The sequence below is a fragment of the Panulirus ornatus genome, chromosome 64 (genome assembly GCF_036320965.1).
Source record: "Panulirus ornatus isolate Po-2019 chromosome 64, ASM3632096v1, whole genome shotgun sequence".
Lineage (NCBI taxonomy): Eukaryota > Metazoa > Arthropoda > Malacostraca > Decapoda > Palinuridae > Panulirus > Panulirus ornatus.
In genome coordinates, this window is record NC_092287.1 from 21750387 (window position 1) to 21767952 (window position 17566).

Here is a 17566-nt window from a genome sequence, read left to right on the forward strand (position 1 = left end):
TATACATGTATATGTGGGTGGGTTGGGCCATTCTTTCGTCTGTTTCCTTGCGCTACCTCGCTAACGCTGGAGACAGCGACAAAGCAAAATAAATATATATATATATATATATATATATATATATATATATATATATATATATATATATATATCAAAACTATTATCTACAATTGCTAAGACCTACCCTGGCGTAGGATTCATGATGACCGAAACAAAAGGGCTCCTTCTTATTGTACTCCCGAACCATATCTTCAAAATTTTCAGATTCAGGAAAGCGGTTGGCTACTACCACGAAAGCACCATCATATGCCATCAAATCTCTTTCCATACATCTCTTATATTCGGAGATCTCTGTCCTTGAACGATCCCCTAGAAAGATTAAGATGTCCCAGCACACTAATCATATAATAAGTAACCACTCACCAATGCATTCAACAGATTTAATATAATTTTTATTTAAATCAGTAATTATTAATGCCCTCTTCCATCAAAGTTAATGAACATGCAAGTATCTTGTACTGAGTATGCACCATGTCTACTCACTTACAATGAATAGAAAAGCATATCATTTTCCCAAAAACTTACCCCATATATAGTGGTACCAGTCATTAGGCATATACTCTTCAAGGTCTATAAACAGGAGAAGATATTCCTTCTTGACTTCTTTTGTTTTGTAGAGTCCAGTCATGGCCATAACAGTTAACACCTCATTTACTAAGCTGCGATGGCCAATGAACACATAAACTATGGAAAGAGAAGAGTGTTTCAAAATATTCAGAAATCTGAAATACGTCACACTTATTTCATTATATTATCAACTGTATCCCTGGGGATAGGGGAGAAAGAATACTTCCCACGTATTCCCTGCGTGTCGTAGAAGGCAACTAAAAGGGAAGGGAGCGGGGGGGGGCTGGAAATCCTCCCCTCTTGTTTTTTTTTTCTAATTTTCCAAAAGAAGGAACAGAGAAGGGGGCCAGTCCTCTGTTCTTAACGCTACCTTGCTAATGCGGGAAATGGCGAATAGTTTGAAAGAAATGAAAGAAAAGTATCCAATCCAGATACACCATTTTCAATTATATGAGGAGAGTGGTCAAAGCAGGACTTCCTCAACACTCTAGTCATTGAAAAAACCCATTAACTTATCCATATTAATTGATTTCTCTAATAAAGTCTCATATTTCGCCCTCATAGTGAATAAATTTTCCTTTTTCTTAATACTTATTTGCCATTTCCTGCCTCAGTAAGACAGCACCAAGAACAGAAGACCACTGATCTCACTTGCTTACATCCACTCTCTAGCTTTCATGTATGATGTATCAAAACCAGATAAAACAATCCACATCTAAGCCCTAAAGACTATTCTGTGGATTCCCTTGACTGCTGCATATACACTGGGTCAACCCATTGACAGAATGTCACCCCCCTACATACCACATTAATCCAATCAATTATATCCCATGCATGCCTCTCACCCTTCTGAATGTAGAGACAACAATAGCTCAAAGCCTGTTTCATTCCATCTTATTCCCTTCTTGGTCTGTTCAACAGATGACACATGAGCGAGTAAAAAGTCAGGGAACACTAAAAAACAATTCAGTTCCTGCATACAAAGACTTGACTTAAAAAGAAATAGAGACTGAAGTTAACATCAAGGATTTAGTATTCATTCAAATGGAAAACTTGAATTTAAGGAGCATATTGAAAAAATAATGATCTCAAGCCAAATCATGAGTGGTTTGATACTAAGAACTTTCACATGAAACAAAAATAAATTATGAAAATTATGAATATATGTATAAAGTAAAATTGAAAGCAACTTTGTTGTATGGGTGCCATACATCCACATCAAAATAAATTAAGGAGAATGCAGAAATACTGTAGAGGCAAAAACTGGTGGACTGAAGCATATGAGTTATCATGAAAGATTGAAAGAAAATTTAAACTTTGCAATTTCCTAAGTGAGAGACAGCGTGGTTTTAGGAAAAAGATATCACGTGCAACTAACGTCAGAGATTCATGAGAGAGTAAGCTCAGTCTTAAACAAAAGGGAAGGCTGAGTGGACATCTGTATCTGGACGGCAAGTCAGCATGATTTTTTCTATATGATTCATTTCCCCATGGTAAAGTGTTTTGGGAGCAGCTGAGTCAGTGTGTCAGCAGCTTAAATACACGAGACTGGGTTTTAGTGAAGGATGATTTAAATGAGGTGAGTAATGTGGTAGTTGAGGGTATAATTGGTGTACATGGGGTATTCAGTGTTGTAAATGGAAATTATAAAGAGCTTGTGGATTTGTGTGCTGAAAAAAGACTGGTGATTGGGAATACCCGGTTTAAAAAGAGAGATATATACAAGTATACAAATGTGAGTAGGAGAGACGGTCAAAAGGCATTAGTGGATTACATGTTAACTGATAGGCACGTAAAACAAACCTTTGGATGTTAATGTGCTGAGAAGGGCAGCTGCAGGGATGTCTGATCACTATCTTGTGGAGGCAAAGGTGAAGATTTGTACAGGTTTTCAAAAAAGAGGAGAAAACGTTGGGGAGAAGAGAGTGGTGAGAGTAAGTGAGCTTGGAAGAGACTTGTATGAGGAAGTACCAGGAAACAAAAAAAAATTGAGTAAATGAGTGCAAATTGGCAAAAGGTGAGGGTAAATGATATGAGGGGAGTGGGGGAAGAATGGAATGTATTTAGGGAAGCAGTGGTGGTAGTGATCCTCCTGCGGTATTAGCAAAGCTGGCTGTGTCCACTGGTCAAGATCACTAGTCATAAACAGTTGTGACATTTCTGCAAGTGTTTGTGCAGACAATGTAGGGCAATCAAGTGAAAGTGCTTGGAGTCTTCCTTAGTCAGAACTGTCCTAGGATCATTTATTTTTTGAAAGTCTTGGTGCTATCCAGGAAGCCATGCAAGAATTTTCCTTTAGAAGTGCATCTACATGAGTTTACATGAGAAAGAAAGACAACAGTGAGCCTGATCGGTCCATGACTGGGATGTTTAGTAAAAAAAAAAAGGGGGGGAGTTTAACTTGACAAGACAATGTAATTCTGCTCAGCAATTTTTCAAGCTATCACCAACTCCTCGCTGCAGCATACTGTCCCCATCACTGTCATTTATACAGTTTATTTCTGACGTTTTTCTCAAAGTATACCTAATGTTATAAAATATTTGTCTAAACGACTTTTGTAGGTATCTATAGTCTTAGCATTCACTTCATCTGATGGTAACTTATTCCTGTGCTCAACGTACCTATATGAAAAGAAGCTTTTTCCCATGTCCGTACCAAATCTTTTAGCTTTCAGTTTTACTCCATTTGTCCTGGTAACCATATTTCTTGTATTTCGAAAAGATGTTCATGATCTACTTTATCAAACTTTATCACAATTTTGAACAATTGGATTAAGTCGCCTCTCTTCATATGCCAGATCTCTATGGGAGGGGATCAATTTTGTTACACCTCTTGTACTTGCTCTACTTTTTCCTCGTCTTTCTTATAGTCTGGGGACCAAAACTGGACTGCATGCATATTCAAGGTGTGGTCTTACTAGAGAATATTAAAGTGTAAGAATTGCTTCTGGCACCCTGTAATCTATGTCCCTGGCTAACACTTAGTTGTCCTTTTTACTTGCTACCTTGCTAAAGCAGGAAAGAAAAGAAGGTATAAACATAATATTGTCATTATTATTATCTCATTCATTTATTACACTTTGTCGCTGTCTCCTGCATTAGCGAGGTAGCGCAAGGAAACAGACAAAAGAATGGCCCAAGCAACCCACATACACATGTATATACATACACATCCACACACACATATATATACCTATACAATCCAACATATAATATATATACATACAAGGACATATTCATATATACACATGTACATAATTGATACTTGCTGCCTTTATTCATTCCCACTGCCACCCCGCCACACATGAAATGACAACCCCCTCCCCCCTCATGTGCGCGAGGTAGCGCTAGGAAAAGACAACAAAGGCCACATTCGTTCACACTCAGTCTCTAGCTGTTGTGTATAATGCACCAAAACCACAGCTCCCTTTCCACATCCAGGAACCACAAAACTTTCCATGGTTTACCCTCAGACGCTTCACATGCCCTAGTTCAATCCATTGACAGCATGTCAACCCCGGTATACCACATCGTTCCAATTCACTCTATCCTTTGCACGCCTTCCTAAAGAATAGTGGTTTTCTAATAGAAGCTTCTCAGGGTTAATTTTTAGTTTCCACAATCATATCATCTGAGTGGAATTTCTCTACATCAAACACAACAGCTAACAATGCTCCCTTAATTTGAGCATAATTCCTCTGATTTTAAGTCAGGAAGAAATTTAGCCACATAATCCACTGTATGTTGAGTCTGGAAAGTATATGCACCTAGTTCAAATCCAAAAGCATCAACATATGAATTGACAGATTTTCTTAGGTTCATAAAACCTTAGCAAACCAAGTGTTTCCATTCCTAATACATTTCCAATGGCAAACATCCCACTATAATTTTACATCTTCCTCTAGCAATTTGTTCAGAGGGTCACTTATCAAAGACATACTGGATATATATTAGCAAATTAATCTACTTATCATCCCTAGAAAATATATGAATCCAGACTAATCTTTAGATGGTGGGAATTTATTTACTGTATCTATTATCTTAGTTGTGATTGAAGGGCATTCTCTTTCAATGCACGCCTGATAAATTCAACTTCATTAGTCTTTAACTCTAAGTTCTAAGAGTTCTTCATGTTTTTCTTTCCTATATCTCATCAAAACTTTCCTGTTGAGCATCATGTTTTCCCTCTGTTCAGCCAAGATTAACATTAAATCAAGGCCTGATGTAACAGAATCTCTCAAAATGTGTAGTAAATGCAAAAAGTTTGAAAAGATTCCTTAACTATTTTCAACTGGCAAAATCCCATTTGTTGCAACCAACACTGAGAACAGTTCAGCACCTGCTAAACTAGAAGACATTTCCTCATTTGCTGGCCCTAGATAAAGCGGTTTCCTTAATTATTTATTCCAATCCTTTGCATCTATGAAAATCCTTATTTTATGACTTTTTTGCTCTACCAACTTTTTTTTCTCTCCTTTAACTACACTTTCAACAACTATAATTTCAACACCTGTTGGACATCTTACTTAAACCTATGTTCTCCACTAGATCCTCTTTTCATTCAGCCCAGAGAGCATTTCTGTCTGTGGACAAGAATTTGTAAAATAGTAGAGAAAGTTTGTGAAAAAGGGCACCATGAACGTAAAACTCCTTCTCCATACACTACGAATACATATTCACAAATAGGTAATTAACAACTAAACCAAGGAGTATGGACCAGTTCCCATCCCTCATTGTGTTTAAAGGAATGTGTTTATGGTTACTCATCTTTCCCATTTCTGGATAGAACTAAAACTTTTCTTTCATCATGGATCCCACAGAAGGGTAAATATTCTAACCTTTCCATCTATCACCCTGTTGCTTTGATTTCTCCTAACTCCAAAGCGATCAAATTTCTTTATTCCCATTTCCTTAATCATCAGAGTGTTATCTGATTATTATTACAATTTGTTTTTTGTAAGGTAAGATCCACATGGGATATCCATTCCTCTCTTACCAATGCCTGGTGATCTTCTATGGGAGACCTTTGGGAATCCTACTTTGTAGCCCTTGATATACTGTAAGCTTCTGACATGGTGTGAGACCTGGGTTTGATCTCTAAACTCTCCTCTTCTGGCTTACTCTGTTTTCTCTCATCAATCTATCTCTCCCCCTTTCCCAATCAATAGTATGTGTGTTTCCCATCTTCTTTGCCCTCCCTCTTTTCTATCAACAATTTCTTTTCTGCAATAGATTGCTACATGCACTCTCATACTGATGAGTCAAAATTTCATTTCTCTACTTCTTCAAATCTGCACCACCTTTTCTTGAGTGATCTCTCTCATCTCACCACAATTGCAATCTTAAAACAAAGATTTGAACATGAATTCCCAGAGGGGCAGGTGCAATCTAGTTTAGATTAAAGCTTCTATAACCTAATAAATTCCTATATCTCATTATAAAACACCTCAAAGCTTTCCTGTTTCCCTTGATGGGTCTGCAGTTCTATGACTCGACACAATACTCATACTTAGTATCACTGCAACACCTATCTTTTTGCTATGATTATTCAAAGGATTTATTTGTACTTCTATGGAGTACTGCTATCACAACTGAGGAAGATCAGACTCTATGTATTACTTGAAAGATCTGAGTCCAAAGCAACTATTTCTCTTTCCCAATCTGGCCTCAAAACTTGATAAATATGCTCTAAGCTGCACTGTCATTTCTCTTTCCCTCTATTATGAGTATTACTTTAGTTACTGCACCCAAAAAGTGGCTAGCTGTGTACCCCTGCCAATTCCAGACCACTTAATATACAGCAAACCATTGCAATATCTGCACATCATTATCATGTGGTTGTTAGCTACTCAAAGTCAACCAATATGATGTCAGTTTCTTTCATGTCACTTCTAAGCTTTGCAACTCTACACCTGCTCATGTCTTCCCTGACAGATATGATCTACCTTGCTTTACAAGGCAGGTTTTCTACTTCCTCCAAAACTTGTAGAATATTTTCTCCTCTTCTCTTTATACATTTCAAACCTTTCATTCCTGTCTTCATATTCAAGGCCTGGCCTCAAGACTTCTGTCCATGACTGAAGCAACAACATAAATGAAAGAAGAAAAATTCTCCAAACACTCTGTTCCTTTTGCAAATTAGTTTGCTTCCCCCTTTATTCTTCATCTTTGGCTTCCTTCACTTCTTCCCTCATTACTCTCTACATCTGAATGGTCCCTTTCTCCCAACTCACTCCTAGTAGCATTCTTGGTCTCCTGGAAGATGAGGGGTAGACGATCCTTATTATATAGTTTCTCATGGTTGATAGTCATGTTCTCCTTTTCAGCTTCCTTCTTAAGAGTGTTCATCATGCTCAAGTTGTCCTCACTATAGATGATTGAGAATTTGGTCCAATTGTTGTGCCTAAGTGTTGCCACAGTTGTTTTGATGATCTGCAAGAGGAAGAACTGGTGAGTTTAGAGCTTGCAGCTGCTGGTTTATCTAAGTCTCTCACTAATCACTTACTCATCCACTCTCTTCATCTTTATCACTTCAAGTCACTTTCCTGTTTACATACTCATTCACTTTCTTCATTGAAGTATCTCAATGATTCAATCACTCCTTCACTAACTCATACCCTCACTAATTTCTAGTTTCTTTCTAACACTCATACTTTACCCTGTCTCATTTTAAGATTCTCCAAAGCAATCATTCACTTGTTTTCTCTTTCTTAAAACTAATCAATACCAAAGTTACACATATCACATTAATCTCTTATTTACATTCTTTTTTTTCAGGATGAAACTTCTCATGGATACAAGTGAAGTCATCATAAAACCCACTTACATGGATTTCTGAAGGGTTGGTCCTGGCAAAAGTTGTGAACCTTGAGGCCTGTTCATTTGTGCAGCCCTGTAAAAAAAACCATTCTTAATGATGTATTGTCACAGGCTGTAGGGAACAACATTCCTAATGGGTTTGAATTAGGTAACAAAGAGTGAAGCAATCTTAACTTCACTTACTAGGCTTTGCATTTATGGATAATAATTAACATCTAGTAAATAAATTAGACACAACATTTCAATTAGAGATGTGATATTCCAAACAATTAAATACACATGAAATAGACTTTCACCATAATCTACAAACTAAACAAATTCTAAAAAATACTTCTATGGATTTCATGCAATTAACACTGTACCTATATCATTTAGAATTGTAGACAACATTAAATCAATTCTATTCCAAGAGTCATTAAGTATTCAGCTACATTTCTCCATCTCACACTGGGCTGTGAGATCTTAATTTCAAAGCTGAAAGTGTGCACGAGTCAATGTGAAAAGTCAAAGGTTGTCATACACCACTGCATACAAACACTGAGCTTTACTGAAATGAAGAAAAATGAGTATGATCAATAATGGAGCATTATGGAAATCAGTCACAAGCTCTGCATACATTTAAAACATACTAACACAATTTCTTTCAAACTAAATCACTGACCATGGTACAGCTAATGCTATCTCTGATATCAAAAGTTGAACCAGTTATAAGACTGACTAATACTGCTGGTGCTGCTCTGGCATACAGTCTCACTCCCAGGAAAAATCCAAAATTTTTGAGATGAAAGATAATGCATTCTTGTATGCAAAAACTCACCAACAGCAGTAATCCCAGATTTCACAATACTGTATTAATGCTTGAATCAAGAAGGAGGACACATGGCCCTAAAATGGTGCACTTAGCACAGGGCCAATAAGAAACAATAGAACATGTTGCAAAATTTCAAATATCAAAGGAGATGGGTAAAATAAATCCCCATCATGAGAAGGCATCCCAGACATGTGTCCAATGTTCTTTGTCATTCAGATAATTTTCCATCTTTCCTTTCCTGTCCACATAATAAATTTTCTGACAGGCATGGTGCCACACCTGAACACCACCAACCCAAACACTACCACCCAATAACACTCATTTACCAATGGCATCTTAGCAGCATCTCTTCCTTGTATATCAACTAACTATTCTACATCTTCTATCTCATTCTTGTATCTCCCAAGACAATGTGATCATTGCATGAAATTGCACTTGGGAACTTATCATGTTACATCTTCCTCATGGTTATCAGCAAATACTAGATCACGCACACCAATGTGACCTACTGCAATTTTAGTGTACGAGATCAGGTATGAGTGATGGGTGATTCAAATGCAAAGGTGAGTAATGTGGCAGCTGAGGGTATAATTGGGGTATGTACGTGAGGACTTTCAGTGTTGTGAATGGAAACAGAGGAGCTTATGGATTTGTGTGCTGAAAAAAAGAATGTTGATTCGGAATACCTGGCTTAAAAAGAGATATACACAAATATATTTATGTGAGTATGAGAGATGGTCAAAGGACATTATTAGATTACATGGTAACTGACAGGCACGTAAAGGAGAGAATTTTGGATGTTAATGTGCTGAGACGGGCAGCTGATGGGATGTCTGATCACTATCTTGTGGAGGTAAAGGTGAAGATTTGTAGAGGTTTTTAAAAAAGAAAAAAGAGTATTGGGGAGAAGAGAGTGGGGAGAGTAAGTGAGCTTGGAAAGGAGACTTATGTGAGGAAGCATCAGGAGAGATTGAGAGTTGAAAGGCTAAACTTGATAGCAAATGAAATGAGGGGAATAGGTGATTAATGGAATGTATTTGGGGAGCAGTGATGGCAAGGGCAAGACATCCATGTGACATGAGTAAGGTGGGAGTTCGGCAGACTAGAAAGGGTAGTGAGAGGGGGTGAAGAAGTAAAGTTGTTAGTGAAAAAGAGAAGCATTTGGATGATACTTACAAGGAAAGAGAGCAAATGACTGGGAGATGTATAAGAAATGGCAAGTCAAGAGGAAGGTGCAAGGGTTGAAAAAGAGGGCAAATAAGAGTTGGGTAGAGAGAGTATCATTAAATTTTAGGGAGAATAAAAAGATGCTTTGGAAGGAAGTAAATAACTTGCATAAGATAAGAGGACAAATGGGAACATCGGTGAAGGGAGGAAGGGGGATGGGTGATAACAGGTAGTGATAGAGTGAGAAGATGGAGTGAATATTCTGAAGGCTTGTTGAATGTTTGATGATAGAGTGGCAGATGTGAGGTGTTTTGGATGGGGTGGTGTGCGAGGTGAGAGAGTCAGGGAGAGTGGTTTGGTGAAGAGAGAAGTGTTGAAAGCCTTGCGAAAGATGAAATCTGGCAAGGTGGTGGGTTTGGATGGTATTGCCATTGAATCTATTCAGAAAGGGGATGACTGTGCTGTTAATTGGTTGGTAAGGATATTCAATGTATGTATGGGTCATGGTGAAGTGCCTGAGGATTGGCAGAAACTATGTATAGTGCCAATGCACATAGGCAAAGGGGATAAAGTTGAGTGTTCAAACTACAAAGGCATAAGTTTGTTGGGTATTCCTGGAAAATTGTATGGGAGGGTATTGATTGAGAGGGTGAAGGCATGTACACAGCATCAGATTTGAGAGAAGCAATGTGGTTTAGAAGTGGTAAAGGATATGTGGATCACGTGTTTACTTTCAAGAATATATGTGAGAAATACTTAGAAAAACAGATGGATTTCTATGTAGCATTTAAGGATCTAGAGATGGCATATGATAGGGCTGATAGAGATGCTTTGTGGAAGGTCTTAAAATATATGATGTGGGAGGTAAGCTGCTAGAAGCAGAGATTTTTATCAAGAATGTAGGGCATGTGTACGAATTGGAAGAGAGGAAAGTGACTGGTTCCCAGTGAAGTTTTGTCTGTTGCCGAGGTGTGTGATGTCCATATGGTTGTTTAATTTGGTTATGGATGGGGTGGTTAAGGAGGTAAATGCGAGTTTTGGAGAGAGGGGTGAGTTTGCAGTCTGTTGGGGATCAAGGGCATGAGAAGTGAATCAATTGCTGTTCACCAATGATACACCACTGGTGGCTGATTTGATTGAGATACTGCAGAAGTTGGGAAGTTGGTGACTGAGTTTGGAAAAATGTGTGAAAGGAGAAAATAGAGGGTAAATGTGGATAAGAGCTCGGCTATTAGTTTCAGTGAGGTTATATGACAAATCAGTTGGGATGTAAGTATGAATAGAAAAAATTGGATGAAGTGAGGGGTTTTAGATATCTGGGAGTAGACTTGGCAGTAAATGGAACCATAGAAGCAGAAGTGAGTTGAGTCATAGGGTGGGAAAGGGAGCGAAAGTTCTGGGAGCAATGAAATATGTGTGTAAAGAGAGAACGTGATCTCACAGAGCAAAAATGGGTGTTTGAAGGAATAGCAGTTTCAACAATATCATATGGTTGCAAGCATGGGCTATAGATATGGGTGCATGGAAGAGGGTGGATGTGTTGGAAATGAAATGTTTGAAGACAATATGTGGTGTGAGGTGGTTTGATCACATAAGTAATGAAAGGGTAAGAGAGATGTGTGGTAATAAAAAGTGTGGTTGAGAGAGCAGAAGAGGGTGTGTTGAAATGGTTTGGACATATGGAACGAATGAGCGAGGAAAGGCTGATAAAGAGGATATATGTGTCAGAAGTGGAGACAACAAGGAGAAGCAGGAGACCAAATTAGAGGTAGAAGGATGGAGTGAAAAAGATTTTGAGTGATTGGGGTCTGAACATGCAGGAGGATGAGAGGCATGCAAGGAATATATATATATCTATATATATATATATATATATATATATATATATATATATATATATATATATATATATATATATATATATATATTTTTTTTTTTTTTTTTATACTTTGTCGCTGTCTCCCGCTTTTGCGAGGTAGCGCAAGGAAACAGACGAAAGAAATGGCCCAACCCCCCCCATACACATGTACATACACACGTCCACACACGCAAATATACATACCTACACAGCTTTCCTTGGTTTACCCCGGACGCTTCACATGCCTTGATTCAATCCACTGACAGCACGTCAACCCCTGTATACCACATCGCTCCAATTCCCTCTATTCCTTGCCCTCCTTTCACCCTCCTGCATGTTCAGGCCCCGATCACACAAAATCCTTTTCACTCCATCTCTCCACCTCCAATTTGGTCTCCCTCTTCTCCTCGTTCCCTCCACCTCCGACACATATATCCTCTTGGTCAATCTTTCCTCACTCATTCTCTCCATGTGCCCAAACCATTTCAAAACACCCTCTTCTGCTCTCTCAACCACGCTCTTTCTATTTCCACACATCTCTCTTACCCTTACGTTACTTACTCGATCAAACCACCTCACACCACACATTGTCCTCAAACATCTCATTTCCAGCACATCCATCCTCCTGCGCACAACTCTATCCATAGCCCACGCCTCGCAACCATACAACATTGTTGGAACTACTATTCCTTCAAACATACCCATTTTTGCTTTCCGGGATAATGTTCTCGACTTCCACACATTTTTCAAGGCTCTCAAAATTTTCGCCCCCTCCCCCACCCTATGATCCACTTCCGCTTCCATGGTTCCATCCGCTGCCAGATCCACTCCCAGATATCTAAAACACTTCACTTCCTCCAGTTTTTCTCCATTCAAACTCACCTCCCAATTGACTTGACCCTCAACCCTACTGTACCTAATAACCTTGCTCTTATTCACATTTACTCTTAACTTTCTTCTTCCACACACTTTACCAAACTCCATCACCAGCTTCTGCAGTTTCTCACATGAATCCGCCACCAGCGCTGTATCATCAGCGAACAACAACTGACTCACTTCCCAAGCTCTCTCATCCCCAACAGACTTCATACTTGCCCCTCTTTCCAAGACTCTTGCATTTACCTCCCTAACAACCCCATCCATAAACAAATTAAACAACCATGGAGACATCACACACCCCTGCCACAAACCTACATTCACTGAGAACCAATCACTTTCCTCTCTTCCTACACGTACACATGCCTTACATCCTCGATAAAAACTTTTCACTGCTTCTAACAACTTGCCTCCCACACCATATATTCTTAATACCTTCCACAGAGCATCTCTATCAACTCTATCATATGCCTTCTCCAGATCCATAAATGCTACATACAAATCCATTTGCTTTTCTAAGTATTTCTCACATACATTCTTCAAAGCAAACACCTGATCCACACATCCTCTACCACTTCTGAAACCACACTGCTCTTCCCCAATCTGATGCTCTGTACATGCCTTCACCCTCTCAATCAATACCCTCCCATATAATTTACCAGGAATACTCAACAAACTTATACCTCTGTAATTTGAGCACTCACTCTTATCCCCTTTGCCTTTGTACAATGGCACTATGCACGCATTCCGCCAATCCTCAGGCACCTCACCATGAGTCATACATACATTAAATAACCTTACCAACCAGTCAACAATACAGTCACCCCCTTTTTTAATAAATTCCACTGCAATACCATCCAAACCTGCTGCCTTGCTGGCTTTCATCTTCCGCAAAGCTTTTACTACCTCTTCTCTGTTTACCAAATCATTTTCCCTAACCCTCTCACTTTGCACACCACCTCGACCCAAACACCCTATATCTGCCACTCTGTCATCAGACACATTCAACAAACCTTCAAAATACTCACTCCATCTCCTTCTCACATCACCACTACTTGTTATCACCTCCCCATTTACGCCCTTCACTGAAGTTCCCATTTGCTCCCTTGTCTTACGCACCCTATTTACCTCCTTCCAGAACATCTTTTTATTCTCCCTAAAATTTACTGATAGTCTCTCACCCCAACTCTCATTTGCCCTTTTTTTCACCTCTTGCACCTTTCTCTTGACCTCCTGTCTCTTTCTTTTATACTTCTCCCACTCAATTGCATTTTTTCCCTGCAAAAATTGTCCAAATGCCTCTCTCTTCTCTTTCACTAATACTCTTACTTCTTCATCCCACCACTCACTACCCTTTCTAAACAGCCCACCTCCCACTCTTCTCATGCCACAAGCATCTTTTGCGCAATCCATCACTGATTCCCTAAATACATCCCATTCCTCCCCCACTCCCCTTACTTCCATTGTTCTCACCTTTTTCCATTCTGTACACAGTCTCTCCTGATACTTCTTCACACAGGTCTCCTTCCCAAGCTCACTTACTCTCACCACCTTCTTCACCCCAACATTCACTCTTCTTTTCTGAAAACCCATACTAATCTTCACCTTAGCCTCCACAAGATAATGATCAGACATCCCTCCAGTTGCACCTCTCAGCACACTGACATCCATTTTTTTTTTTTTTTTTTGCTTTGTCGCTGTTTCCCGTGTTTGCGAGGTAGCGCAAGGAAACAGACGAAAGAAATGGCCCAACCCACCCCCATACACATGTATATACATACGTCCACACACGCAAATATACATACCTACACAGCTTTCCATGGTTTACCCCAGATGCTTCGCATGCCTTGATTCAATCCACTGACAGCACGTCAACCCCGGTATACCACATCGATCCAATTCACTCTATTCCTTGCCCTCCTTTCACCCTCCTGCATGTTCAGGCCTCGATCACACAAAATCTTTTTCACTCCATCTTTCCACCTCCAATTTGGTCTCCCTCTTCTCCTCGTTCCCTCCACCTCCGACACATATATCCTCTTGGTCAATCTTTCCTCACTCATTCTCTCCATGTGCCCAAACCATTTCAAAACACCCTCTTCTGCTCTCTCAACCACGCTCTTTTTATTTCCACACATCTCTCTTACCCTTACGTTACTTACTCGATCAAACCACCTCACACCACACATTGTCCTCAAACATCTCATTTCCAGCACATCCATCCTCCTGCGCACAACTCTATCCATAGCCCACGCCTCGCAACCATACAACATTGTTGGAACCACTATTCCTTCAAACATACCCATTTTTGCTTTCCGAGATAATGTTCTCGACTTCCACACATTCTTCAAGGCTCCCAGAATTTTCACCCCCTCCCCCACCCTATGATCCACTTCCGCTTCCATGGTTCCATCCGCTGCCAGATCCACTCCCAGATATCTAAAACACTTCACTTCCTCCAGTTTTTCTCCATTCAAACTCACCTCCCAATTGACTTGACCCTCAACCCTACTGTACCTAATAACCTTGCTCTTATTCACATTTACTCTTAACTTTCTTCTTTCACACACTTTACCAAACTCCGTCACCAGCTTCTGCAGTTTCTCACATGAATCAGCCACCAGCGCTGTATCATCAGCGAACAACAACTGACTCACTTCCCAAGCTCTCTCATCCCCAGCAGACTTCATACTTGCCCCTCTTTCCAAAACTCTTGCATTCACCTCCCTAACAACCCCATCCATAAACAAATTAAACAACCATGGAGACATCACACACCCCTGCCGCAAACCTACATTCACTGAGAACCAATCACTTTCCTCTCTTCCTACACGTACACATGCCTTACATCCTCGATAAAAACTTTTCACTGCTTCTAACAACTTGCCTCCCACACCATATATTCTTAATACCTTCCACAGAGCATCTCTATCAACTCTATCATATGCCTTCTCCAGATCCATAAATGCTACATACAAATCCATTTGCTTTTCTAAGTATTTCTCACATACATTCTTCAAAGCAAACACCTGATCCACACATCCTCTACCACTTCTGAAACCACACTGCTCTTCCCCAATCTGATGCTCTGTACATGCCTTCACCCTCTCAATCAATACCCTCCCATATAATTTACCAGAAATACTCAACAAACTTATACCTCTGTAATGTGAGCACTCACTCTTATCCCCTTTGCCTTTGTACAATGGCACTATGCACGCATTCCGCCAATCCTCAGGCACCTCACCATGAGTCATACATACATTAAATAACCTTACCAACCAGTCAACAATACAGTCACCCCCTTTTTTAATAAATTCCACTGCAATACCATCCAAACCTGCTGCCTTGCCGGCTTTCATCTTCCGCAAAGCTTTTACTACCTCTTCTCTGTTTACCAAATCATTTTCCCTAACCCTCTCACTTTGCACACCACCTCGACCAAAACACCCTATATCTGCCACTCTATCATCAAACACATTCAACAAACCTTCAAAATACTCACTCCATCTCCTTCTCACATCACCACTACTTGTTTTATATATATATATATATATATATATATATATATATATGAAGTCTGTTGGGGATGAGAGAGCTTGGGAAGTGAGTCAGTTGTTGTTCGCTGATGATACAGCGCTGGTGGCTGATTCATGTGAGAAACTGCAGAAGCTGGTGACTGAGTTTGGTAAAGTGTGTGAAAGAAGAAAGTTAAGAGTAAATGTGAATAAGAGCAAGGTTATTAGGTACAGTAGGGTTGAGGGTCAAGTCAATTGGGAGGTAAGGTTGAATGGAGAAAAACTGGAGGAAGTAAAGTGTTTTAGATATCTGGGAGTGGATCTGGCAGCGGATGGAACCATGGAAGCGGAAGTGGATCATAGGGTGGGGGAGGGGGCGAAAATTCTGGGAGCCTTGAAGAATGTGTGGAAGTCGAGAACATTATCTCGGAAAGCAAAAATGGGTATGTTTGAAGAAATAGTGGTTCCAACAATGTTGTATGGTTGCGAGGCGTGGGCTATGGATAGAGTTGTGCGCAGGAGGATGGATGTGCTGGAAATGAGATGTTTGAGGACAATGTGTGGTGTGAGGTGGTTTGATCGAGTAAGTAACGTAAGGGTAAGAGAGATGTGTGGAAATAAAAAGAGCGTGGTTGAGAGAGCAGAAGAGGGTGTTTTGAAATGGTTTGGGCACATGGAGAGAATGAGTGAGGAAAGATTGACCAAGAGGATATATGTGTCGGAGGTGGAGGGAACGAGGAGAAGTGGGAGACCAAATTGGAGGTGGAAAGATGGAGTGAAAAAGATTTTGTGTGATCGGGGCCTGAACATGCAGGAGGGTGAAAGGAGGGCAAGGAATTGAGTGAATTGGATCGATGTGGTATACCGGGGTTGACGTGCTGTCAGTGGGTTGAATCAGGGCATGTGAAGCGTCTGGGGTAAACCATGGAAAGCTGTGTAGGTATGTATATTTGCGTGTGTGGACGTATGTATATACATGTGTATGGGGGTGGGTTAGGCCATTTCTTTCGTCTGTTTCCTTGCACTACCTCGCAAACGCGGGAGACAGCGGCAAAAAAAAAAAAAAAATATATATATTTTTTTTTTTCAAACTTTTCGCCATTTCCCGTGTTAGCGAGGTAGCATTAAGAACAGAGGACTGGGCCTTTGAGGGAATATCCTCACCTGGCCCCCTTCTCTGTTCCTTCTTTTGGAAAGTTAAAAAAAAACGAGAGGGCAGGATTTCCAGCCCCCCGCTCCCTCCCCTTTTAGTTGCCTTCTACGACACGCAGGGAATACGTGGGAAGTATTCTTTCTCCCCTATCCCCAGGGATAATATATATATATATATATATATATATTTTTTTTCATGCTATTCGCCATTTCCTGTGTTAGCGAGGTAGCGTTTAGAACAGAGGACTGAGCCTTTGAGGGAAATCCTCACTTAGCCCCCTTCTCTGTTCCTTCTTTTGGAAAATTAAAAATGAAAGGGGAGGATTTCCAGCCTCCCGCTCCCCTTTTAGTCACCTTCTACGACACGCAGGGATTTCGTGGGAAGTATTCTTTCTCCCCTATCCCCAGGGATAAAATGTATATACATATATATATATATATATATATATATATATATATATATATATATATATGTTATCCCTGGGGATAGGGGAGAAAGAATACTTTCCACGCCTTTCCCATGTGTCGCAGAAGGCGACTAAAGGGGATGGGAGGGGGGGGGTAGAAACCCTCCCCTCCTTGTATTTTGACTTTCTAAAAGGGGAAACAGAAGAAGGAGTCACATGGGGAGTGCTCATCCTCCTGAAAGTCTCAGATTGGTGTCTAAATGTGTGTGGATGTAACCAAGATGAGAAAAAAGGAGAGATAGGTAATATGTTTGAGGAAAGGAACCTGGAT

General features: G+C 40.0%; 1 protein-coding gene across 10 annotated transcripts in view; it reads right to left on the reverse strand.

Annotated features, from left to right (window-relative positions):
* Nucleotides 1-17566, reverse strand: part of LOC139746342 (receptor-type guanylate cyclase Gyc76C-like) — a 366650-nt gene that overhangs the window by 172723 nt on the left and 176361 nt on the right. For all 10 annotated transcript variants that reach the window (XM_071657506.1, XM_071657505.1, XM_071657507.1 and 7 more), the window contains 4 exons: nucleotides 7454-7519; nucleotides 6861-7059; nucleotides 586-744; nucleotides 185-369 (listed from right to left, as the gene is read on the reverse strand). In XM_071657506.1, coding sequence (XP_071513607.1) covers nucleotides 185-369; nucleotides 586-744; nucleotides 6861-7059; nucleotides 7454-7519 — 609 coding nt within the window. The remainder of the gene's footprint in view (nucleotides 1-184; nucleotides 370-585; nucleotides 745-6860; nucleotides 7060-7453; nucleotides 7520-17566) is intronic.